At 41.6% G+C, this 12070-nt stretch overlaps 1 protein-coding gene across 1 annotated transcript in view; it reads right to left on the minus strand.

The window, feature by feature from the left end:
- Positions 1 to 336: 336 nt before the first annotated feature.
- LOC141085001 (urokinase plasminogen activator surface receptor-like) overlaps positions 337 to 12070 on the minus strand; it is a 70289-nt gene continuing 58555 nt past the window's right edge. The window contains exon 7 of the mRNA XM_073569927.1: positions 337 to 584. Coding sequence (XP_073426028.1) covers positions 337 to 584 — 248 coding nt within the window. The remainder of the gene's footprint in view (positions 585 to 12070) is intronic.

A 12070-nucleotide genomic window follows, 5' to 3' on the forward strand; every position in this document is an offset into this window, starting at 1 on the left:
AAGCTGAAGTAGTCAAATGTTGACCATTCGAGGTGGTGGTGTCACCATTAATCTGGAGGCAGTAATTGCTTATCGGATGGCGGAAAGTCAACTTATTTAGGAAAGATTACCCATTTTGCCATGGATACCTGGACTCTTGAGGCACAATTGGAAATTGGACCTGGCATTCCGGTTAACTCTTCAATCATTTCCATAAGAACCAACACAATGGAGAAGGAGTCGGAGCATTTTGGTAAATCCAATTGGTATCCAAATTAAAGGACATGTCCTGAGTTCTCCAATATAAATAGCACGTCTTCTGTACAAGTCTTTCTTAGGGTTTTCTGTAGGATAATGCTAGGGAAAGTGTCGCATTATAGCATATATTAAGCCTATAAGGAAGGCAGGGAGCCTTAAGTCTGTGTTTAGTCTCGTGGAGCTACTGATCACATCAGTGGTGGTGTTGGTCTCCCGTGTAAAATTATTACAGTAGCTTCCAGCGCAACACTGGATCTCCGAAACGTTGGGTATTTCCTGTGATGGGTACGTGGATGAACAAAATGTCACTGTACTGCAGCCTTTCATGATTGTTGTCCGATTCTTATCTACAGATAAAAAGATGAAAAAGGAAGTCTACACTGTTCATCTTTACATGTATAGCACTCTAACAATATAAAGAGATGGCACTGTCTGCTTGGCAGTAATCTCGATGTGTACATGAGGCAACAAACACCTTCCATGGGTACAGTATTTTTTATGTCTTTGGTGTATATTGCTGGAGGAGCGTGATTATGTGCGTGCATGCACTCATTAAGCCCAAGGCAAGAAAAGTTTAGCAGTTAAAGCATCTTCAAAACAGGGAAATAATTTTTTGCTTCAGCATGTAAAGCTTGAAGAATTAGTGATTTACTTCCTTGAACAACATTTAATATAAACAAAATGTAACCCTAATACTGCCCCTATGCACAAGAAAAAAACTGCTATAATATTGCCTCTTATGTACAAAAATCTAACTACTAGAATACTGCCCCCTATGTACAAGAATATAACTACTATAATACTGCTCCTATGTACAACAATATAACTACTATAATATTGCCCCTATGTACAAGAATATAACTACTATAATACTGCCCCTATGTGCATGTGCAAGAATACAACTACTGTAATGCTTCCCCTATGTATAACAATATAATTAATATAATACTGCTCCTGTGTACAAGAGTATAACAACTATAATACTGATCCTTTTGTACAATAATATAACTAATATAATACTGCTCCTATGTACAAGAATATAACTATTATAATACTGCCCCCTATGTACAAGAAAATAACTAATAAAATAATACCCCTATGCACAAGAATATAAATACTATAATACTGCTCCTATGTGCAAGAATATAACTACAATAATTCTGTCACGTATGTACAAGAAAATAACTACTATAATACTGCCCCCTATGTGTAAGAATATATCTAATACTGCCCCTATGTACAAGAATATAACTACTATAATACTGCTCCTATGAACAAGAATATAACTATTATAATACTGCCCCTTTATACAAGAATATAACTACTATAATACTGCTCCTATGTACAAGAGTATAACTACTATAATACTGCACATATGTACAAGAATATAACTGCTATAATACTACACATATGTACAAGAATATAACTACTATAAAACTGCTCCTTATGTGTGGGAGAGAGGGTCCCCGCCGAGTGTCCGGGTCGGAACCAAGGGGACCGTCACCTGGGTTCCGGGGGAAACTGTTTCCGGGGGACAGAGTTCAAGGATGGACCATGGAGACAGACAGGTGGGCTGGGGAGAAGCCAATATAAAAGGGGCGGGGAACGCGAGTCACCGTGAGTCAGCAGAACGAGACAGAAGGAGCAGGAGACCGTGGGAGCGACTGAGAGCCAGAGCGACTTACCGGAGCCAGGAAGGAGGCCAGAGACAGGAGAGATACTCCCCTTGGACATCAGTGGGACGACGCCGAGACGACCATCCGAAAACCGCTGCCCCGTTGCCGCCTCGCTCCTGCCCGTGGCTGCGGCCTGCCCGCAGACACCAGCGGCCGCTGCCGCCTCACTTCAGCCCGAGGCTGCGGCCTGTCTCCCGCCACCCGCAGCCACTCCACTTCTACCCGTGGCCACGGCTAGTTCTGTGCCGTCGTCGGCCACCACTGTCCCGCTCCAGTCCGCGGCAAGGGCCAGGCCGTTGCTCGCCGCGGGTCCTCCGTTGCAAACACTGGCTGCGCAGGTGACCTGCCAGCCGCCACCCCGCATCGCCGCTGCTTGCCCCTATCTGGGGGCTGCGGCCCATCTGTCCAAGGACTCCTCCAGGGCCTGTTGTGCCCCTGCTCCACCGGAGCGTTGGAACGCTCGAAGACTACGAAAGATCTTTAGCGGCTGGGCCCAGCGGCTGCTATGCCGAAGAACCCTCGTCCGGGACGCCGAGGGACGTCGAGCCGGTTAAGTGACACTATATAGTTAAGGACCCGTAGTCGGCCATACCGTGGCCCTATAGTGACCGGCTTTGCCGGACTTAATCGTGTTCTTAGATATCCGTGTTGGCTTGTATTGAGTCCCTGCGAGGACAATTCCTGTTATTTTGGTTGGTTGATTAGACTATCCTTGCGGATAGTTACCTATCTAATATATAAAGCTCAAAGTGTGTGTGTATGTATGTATGTATGTGTATGTATGTGTGTGTGTGTGTGTATGTCCGGGATAGGCATCCGCACCGTCGCAGCTATAGCCACAAAATTTGGTACAGTCACACGTCTGGACCCTGAGAGCGTCCTAAGCTATGTTGTGAGGTGAAATTTTAACCCCACGCGTTCCAATTCACCAAACAATTTTGCCCCTGTCTACATACTGAGGAAAAAGTGTGTGCGCGTCAAGCCCCGCCCCTCATTATGATGTCATAATGCCCCTATCTACATAATGGGGAAACAGTGTGTGCGTATCAAGCCCCGCCCCTCATTATGATGTCACAATGGTTGCCATGGCGACGCTGATGTCATCATAGGTTGCAAGCCCCGCCGCTCATAATGATGTCATAATGGTTGACTATGGGATGGAGGTTGTGTGATGGGTATATGGGCACTGGACTATGGGATGGAAGATATGTATGACGGGTATATGGGCACGGGGCTATGGGATGGAGGATGTGTGATGGGTATATGGGCACTGGACTATGGGATGGAGGATATATATGACGGGTATATGGGCACGGGACTATGGGATGGCGGATATGTATGATGGGTATATGGGCATGGGACTATGGGATGGAGGATATGTATGATGGGTATATGGGCATGGGACTATGAGATGAAGGATGTGTGATGGGTATATGGGCACTCGACCATGGGATGGCGAATATATATGATGGGTATATGGGCATGGGACTATGGGATGGAGGATGTGTGATGGGTATATGGGCATGGGACTATGGGATGGAGGATGTGTGATGGGTATATGGGCACTCGACTATGGGATGGAGGATATGTATGATGGGTATATGGGCACGGGCCTATGGGGTGGAGGATGTGTGATGGGTATATGGGCACGGGACTATGGGATGGAGGATATGTATGATTGGTATATGGGCATGGGCCTATGGGATGGTGGATATGTATGATGGGTATATGGGCACGGGACTATGGGATGGAGGATAATTATAATTTGTTATAACTAACCACAGTTAGTTACTATGCCTGGGCAGCGCCGGGCTCTTCAGCTAGTAAACCTATAAAAGTTGTTACAAAAAACACAAAACTGTCTCGCATCTCGACACTGCATCCTGCGTAACTGCTAGTACCACATATGTACAAGATTATAACTGCTATAATACTGCACCTATGTAGAAGAATATATCTACTATAATAATTCTACTATGTACAAGAATATGACTACTATATTACTGCCCCCTATGTACAAGAATATAATTACTATAATAATGCCCCTATGTACAAGAATATAACTACTACAGTAAAATGCTGCTTCCCTACGTCCAAGAATATAACTACTATAATACTGCTATTACGTAAAGAATATAGCTACAATAATACTGCTCCTATGTACAAGAATATAAATACTATAATACTGCCCCCTATGTTCAAGAATATAACCATTATAATACTGTCCATATATAAAAGAAAATAACTACTTTAATACTGCCCCCCTGTGTACAGAAATATAACTACCATAACACTGTTCCCTATGTACAAGATTATAGCTACTATAATACTGCCGCTTTGTACATGACTACTATGTACATGACTATAACTACTTTAATACTGCCCTCTGTGTACAGGAATATAACTACTATAATCCTGCCCCTATGTACAAGAATATAACTAATATAATACTGCTCATATATTCAAGAATATAACTACTATAATACTGTTGCTATGTACAAGAATATAACTACTATAATACTACCCCCTATGTATAAGAATATAACTACTATAATATTGCTTTTATGTACAAGAATATAGCTATTGTAATACTGCCCCTATGGACAACAATATAACTACTACAGTATAATACTGCTCCTTATGTGCAATAATATTGCCCCTGTGTACAAGATTATTACTATTATAGAGGTGCCCCTATGTACAAGAATATAACTACTATAATACTGCCCATATGTACAAGAGTATGACTGCAAGAATACTGACCATATGTACAAGATTATAACTACTATAATACTGTTCCTATGTACAAGAATATAACTACAATAATACTGCCCCCTATGTACAAGAGTATAACTACTATAATACTGCTACCTATTGTGAGGCAGTGACCCCTGTTACAGCTAGGGGGCGCTGTATGTGCTCCTCAGGATAAGCATGAAGGCGTAAGGGTGATAATGAGACAGTGAACGGCATGGTTGTAAATGGCCGGTATGTGTCGCAGAGGAAGTCTGCGCTGTAAGCCCGAAATGTTGTTGCTCTGGGATTTGTAGTTCCACAAGTGGTTTTGTTTGTTTACTAGGGGGGCTTATAGGGTTAGTTGGAGAGCTGGGTGGGAATGACTAACCACACATGCACCTCCCACCTATCGGGTTGGCTACAGTTATATAATGTGACTGAGGTCTGGTCACATGGTCCGAGTGTATGCACCTGAATGGTCAGTGTATAAAAAACTGGAGTCTGAACTGAAAAAGTAAATTAATGTGTATGCACAATGAAAGTGCATATTAACACATGGCCATTAACCAGAGAAAACAAAAAACACAAAAATCCTAAGCTAAAAAGTAAAAAATAATGCATAAAGGTAATAATAATAAGGGTATTTAGTAAACATAATTTTGATCAAAATAATGTACAAGCCATCCCGCCACGTCACGGCAACCCTTGTGGGACAGTCCTACTCTAGTATTTAAAACCTTTTCACTTGCCAAGTGACGTGAATGTGAACAAGGATCGAGCGACTGAACCACTTGTAACAGCTTAGGCCAGACAGGATGGTTTTCCCAGCTCAGAAAGAGGGCGGTCACACTCATATATGCACAGAATGCACAATGAAATGAATAAAAAACTGGAGTCTGAACTGAAAAAGTAAATTAATGTGTATGCACAATGTAAGTGCATATTAACACATGACCATTAACCAGAGAAAACAAAAAACACAAATATCCTAAACTAAAAAGTAAAAAATAAACTGCAAATAATGCATAAAGGTAATAATAATAATAATAAGGGTATTTAGTAAACATAATTTTGATCAAAATAATGTACAAGCCATCCTGCCACGTCACGGCAACCCTTATTAGGTTTTAAATACTAGAGTAGGACTGTCTCACAAGGGTTGCCGTGACGTGGCGGGATGGCTTGTACATTATTTTGATCAAAATTATGTTTACTAAATACCCTTATTATTATTACCTTTATGCATTATTTGCAGTTTATTTTTTACTTTTTAGTTTAGGATATTTGTGTTTTTTGTTTTTTCTGAATGGTCAGTGTGTAAGGTCCCGGAAGGCTGTGTGTTGGAAGGTCCCTCTTTCTGAATAGCACATGGAGAAGCCATGGACCTGAAGACCGTGTATGTGCAGAGTCTGACGGCACTGCGTCGGGGAGCTACCGTTCTTCTAAGGATTTGGACTGTCGAGAGTGCCCTGGTCACAAGGACGGTGATCCCAGTAAGACATTTTCCCAGGAGTAAGGACTGACAAAGAGTCAGCATGTGGAGCAGGAGCTCCTGTAAGGTAACTCTACAGACTATTGGTGCATGTTATGCTCCATGGAGGTTACTGGACTGTTCGGAGTGCGGTCACCCACGGCAACTGGACAGTGATACGTCCGGCGTGTTTAGTGGCTGTGAGTTAAGCCATGAATTATGAAGTGTAATGGACTATGTGTGGTGCGGTTTATGATGGTCAAATAAACCGTAATAAGACTGTTTTGTGGGGAAAATGTGCCTGCGTGCTTTCATCCCGTTGCTAAACGAGTGTCCCCCAACACAATGAGTAAGCGCTGTCTTACACTATGTACACAAACTATAACTACTACTCTTGGTGAGAGAGGTAAAGAAGAACCCCAAGATCACTGTGACTGAGCTCCAGAGATGCAGTAGGGAGATGGGAGAAAGTTCCACAAAGTCAAATATCACTGCAGTCCTACAGCAGTAGGGCCTTTATGGCAGAGTGGCCAGATGGAAGCCTCTTCTCAGTGCAAGACATATGAAAGCCTGCATAGAGTTTGCTCAAAAACACATGAAGAACTCCCAGACTATGAGAAATAAGATTCTCTAGTCTAGTGAGACGAAGATAGACCTTTTTGGTGATAATTCTAAGCTTTATGCGTGGAGAAAACCAGGCACTGCTCATCACCTGCCCAATGCAATCCCAACAGTGAAACATGGTGGTGGCAGCATCATACTATGGGGGTGTTTTTCAGCTACAGGGATGGGGCGACTGGTTGCAATTGAAGGAAACATGAATGCGGCCAAATACAGAGATATCCTGGATGAAAACCTCTTCCCGAGTGCTCTGGACCTCACATTTGGCCGAAGGTTCACCTTCCCACAAGACAATGACACTAAGCTAAAATAACAAAGGAGTGGCTTCGGAACAACTCTGTGACCATTCTTGACTGGCTCAGCCAGAGCCCTGACCTAAACCCAATTGAGCATCTCTGGAGAGACCTGAAAATGGCTGTCCACAAATGTTCACCATCCAACCTGACGGAACTGGAAAGGATCTGCTAGGAAGAAAGGCAGAGGATCCCCAAATCCAGGTGTGAAAAACTTGTTGCATCATTCCCAAGAAGAATCATGGCTGTACTAGCTCAAAAGGGTGCTTCTACTCAATATGAGCAAAGGGTCTGAATACTTATGACCATGTGATATTTCAGTCTTTCTTTTTAATAAATTTGTAAAAATTTCTACATTTCTGTTTTTTTCCATCAAGATGGGGTGCAGAGTGTACATTAATGAGATAAAAAATGAACTTTTTTGAATTCACCAAATGGCTGCAATGAAACAAAGAGTGAAAAATTTAAAGGGGTCTGAATACTTTCCGTACCCGCTGTAACTACTATAATACTGCCCATATGTACAAGATTTAACTACTATAAAAGTGCCCCTATGTACCACAATATAACTACAATATCACTGTTCCCTACGTACAAGAATATAATTACTATAATACTGCCCCTATATACAATAATATAACTACTTTAAAACTGCTCTTATGTACAATAATATAACTACTATAATCCTTCCCTCATCACAAAAAGAAAACCGGAAGCTATAATACCATAAAATTTACAAAATTTTATTAGAATATATTAAAAAATGGCACATCAATATACCGTGCGCTCCCTTGGAAGAAGCAGCATGTGAAACGTGCATCGGAGTGCCACGGTCTACAAAGGTACAGAGTATTTTACTCAGCTGTTTTCCGCGATATATTTTTTTGCTACACACTTTTTTAGTTGCGCTTATTCCTATGTACAATAAGTAATTCATTTCTGAGAATACTGGATTTTTTCATGCAAACCAGCTGGTTTTCCTGGATAGGAGTTATATATAAGTGATCCAACCCCGTTATTCATTATGCACTTTAAGAGATATATTCAGCCTTAATTGAACCTTTGGTCTCATTGAAGCCGTTTTTTTTCGGTTCCCTATGCACTTAGCACTTTATTTTTATGACTGACTAATTAGTAGTTTATATATTGCATGCATGCACTTTTTTTACAGTAGTAGCGGGACTGTATAGCTAATATTTTAGTCTCATATACCCTACCAGGTTCTCTGTGATTTTCCTAGTGACCGTTTTTTTGCATTTTCTGTCCCCATTTTTTAATTATATTGATGTACCACTTTTTAATATATTCTAATAAAATTTTGTAAATTTTATGGTATTATAGCTTCCGGTTTTCTTTTTGTGATGATTTGTATTTGGAGGCTGCCATTTATCTAGGTAATTTATGGTTTCTGAAGTTTATAATTCTTCCCTATATGTACAATAATATAACTACTATAATACTGCCCCGTATGTACAAGAATATAACTACTATAATACTGCTCCTATGTACAAGAATATAATTACTATAATACTGCCCCGTAGCAAATAGGTAATAGACATACTATATGAGGAGGCCAAAAAATCAACGATTTATGATGGCCGTAAAAGTGATCAATAATATAAATCATATATCATGATCCACATAGTTGAAACAGGACAAATGCAGGACAACTGCACATTGACTAGAAATTACCAAAAAAGAAAGCAGTAAAAAAATCCATAAAATAACAATGTTTATTGAAAATACTAATAAATATGGACACACGGTATATGGAAGGGGAGGAACAGCATATAAAAAAGCACAATGGTCCTTAGGGCCAACTATGCTGCGGACACCCCATCAGGCAAATAGAATGCAGAGCTAAACATTATGGCCAATAATAAGACAGGGGCACATAATTACATGTAATATGGCAAGAAGTGTATATAACATCATCATGTAGCGAGTGCTACTGCCCTTAATAAAAGATGCTCCCTGACAAAATAAAGGGTACTGGGTCATTAGATGATTTGTGCACTGAGCACATCATGGCAACAATATAAAGAACTGCACAACTATACCTGGGAGGAGTGAAGCAGCAAGGTCGGTCCTATCCCCGACGCGCGTTTCGGAGCCAACAGGGCTCCTTCCTCAGGGGGCGTGGAGAGTGGCGCAACCATCGAGTTTATATAACGCGCCCGCCATAGGTCATCAAAATGCGCAGCAGCCCATCGTCAGTCAGCTGGATCAGTGCTGCAGCGAAACCGGAAACACGCGGGCCCACGTGATCCAGCACACCGGGCAAGGAACGCCCACTGGCTAACCGATGGACAGCGCGCATGCGTGTGAATGACGCCAGGCTGAAGCCGCCATATTTAGAAAGGGCAAAGTATGGGGCAAAGATACATGAATACACAAAAAAGCAAAATATAAATAGAATATACACCCAAAGTATAGCGTCAAAGTACAAACTGATAACAGTTATACAAAAAAGGCATGTATATAAAATATCTGAACAACAAATATTACACTGGGCATATTGCACCGGCCTATGTCAATAACAGATAGCCATTGCCAATGGCAGAGCGCTGCATATAGAGTATATCAATGCTCACATATTCAAATTCGGAGCTAAACAGACCCATAATTGTGCGAAACCCGCTGTTTTTGGCTCTATGTTGTACAGAAAATAATATCCATATATAAATGCAGCTGTCACAATTTACGCATAGACTATTACTGTATGCCAAGGTGTCTTAAGACCATCAAAAAATCCCCACATATGAATGGTTAAATACATGGAGGAAAAGGTCACAATATACACATGCACAGTGAAATAAAAGATTACAAAACACAAAAAAATGACAGAATATGGTTAACCAACATAAAATTGTACAGTACACTTGACTATAATACAATATGAATGGCAAAAAAACAGACTGTCACTAAAAGATGACAAGTATATACTACCCCATATATACCGGGTGAGTCATAAAGGACGGACGTTTTTAAACTAATCATAAAATCGTTAAATATTTATTAAATATAAATGTATTCACAGATTTGGTTACGTATACTAATAGCATTTGACAAATTCAAGTGTGGAAAACAACATCTGCCATGTGGTGGCCATTATCAGTGATGCATTTCCAAAGGCGTTCTTGGAAGTTGGCATCAACACGTTCCAACACAACTCTGTCGATTTGGGCAACTTCCACTCGAATAGCTTCCTTCAGTTCTTGTAATGATCGAGGCTTAAGCTTGTATACACGTGATTTGAGGTGACCCCATAAGTAATAATCGCACATGGACAGGTCTGGGGACCTAGGAGGCCAATTAATATCGCCAAACCTGGAAATGATGCGACCAGGGAAGAGAGGGCGAAGAACGTTCATTGTTGCTCCGGCTGTGTGGGCCGTTGCCCCATCTTGTTGAAACCACACACTAGAGATGGGGATATGTTGCCGTCGTAACTCAGGAACAAAGAAGTTATTTATCATGGCGATATAACGTTGTGAGTTCACGGTAACAGTATTGCCATTATCGCCTTCGAAAAAGTACGGACCGATCACGCCATATTTGCCCATAGCGCACCACACCGTTACCTTAGGGCTGTGCAGCGGTCGTTCATGTAATTCTTTCGGATTTTCATAGGCCCAATAACGGCAGTTCTGCTGATTAACCATGCCATTGACATGGAAATGAGCTTCATCACTCATGAATAAAATAAGGTTGTCGTTTTGCTCAATAATTGCTTCCATCTCATGTGCGAACTTCAGTCGCGCTGCGTAATCCCCGCGCTCCAACTGTTGCACAATGGCCAATTTATAGGGGTGGAAATGCAGGTCTAAATGCAAAATACGCCTTACTGTACGATTACTGAGGGCAAGTTCTAAAGAATGTTTCCGAGCAGATCGACTCGGACTACGCAGCATGGCTTGCCTGACGCGTTCCACATTTTCAGGGGTACGTGCCGTTCGTGGAGCCCCCGGTGGTCGTTTGTTCATTAGTGTACCTCGTGTACGGAGTGCTTCAACCCAACGTAGGATAGTGTTACGAGCGGGAACAGCTTGATTTCTGTGAATATTGAAATGACGCCGAAACTCACGCTGAACGGCTGTGATACACTCATTATTCTTGACAAAACTGTCGTACGCAAAAACGCGATGTTCTATCGTCCACGGCACCATAGCTTAAACTGAAACTAAAATAAAAACAATGCTTTCACCTCACAAACATAACCCCGCCTCCCGCACATCTCTACCTACACCTGGTGGTGAGTTATAGCCACTTCAAATACATCCGTCCTTTATATTTAATGATTTTATGATTAGTTTAAAAACGTCCGTCCTTTATGACTCACCCGGTATATTATGTATTGATAAAATGAGTAAACTGATACATAACACAAGTCTGTCAAACTATATCAAGTTATATCAGAAAAGCCAACATAGGTATGGCATCCACATAGCAACTTTATGGTGCCAGACGATCTTCAGACTCTATCAACAGTTCCAAGAGATATCAGATCATGTTCAGAATACTACAAAAAATAATAAATAATAGCACTGATCCAGCTGACTGACGATGGGCTGCTGCGCATTTTGATGACCTATGGCGGGCGCGTTATATAAACTCGATGGTTGCGCCACTCTCCACGCCCCCTGAGGAAGGAGCCCTGTTGGCTCCGAAACGCGCGTCGGGGATAGGACCGACCTTGCTGCTTCACTCCTCCCAGGTATAGTTGTGCAGTTCTTTATATTGTTGCCATGATGTGCTCAGTGCACAAATCATCTAATGACCCAGTACCCTTTATTTTGTCAGGGAGCATCTTTTATTAAGGGCAGTAGCACTCGCTACATGATGATGTTATATACACTTCTTGCCATATTACATGTAATTATGTGCCCCTGTCTTATTATTGGCCATAATGTTTAGCTCTGCATTCTATTTGCCTGATGGGGTGTCCGCAGCATAGTTGGCCCTAAGGACCATTGTGCTTTTTTATATGCTGTTCCTCCCCTTCCATATACCGTGTGTCCATATTTATTAGTATT

Source organism: Dendrobates tinctorius, unplaced genomic scaffold (genome assembly GCF_039654945.1).
Source record: "Dendrobates tinctorius isolate UK_male_01 unplaced genomic scaffold, ASM3965494v1 ptg000028l, whole genome shotgun sequence".
In the NCBI taxonomy this organism is placed as follows: Eukaryota; Metazoa; Chordata; class Amphibia; order Anura; family Dendrobatidae; genus Dendrobates; species Dendrobates tinctorius.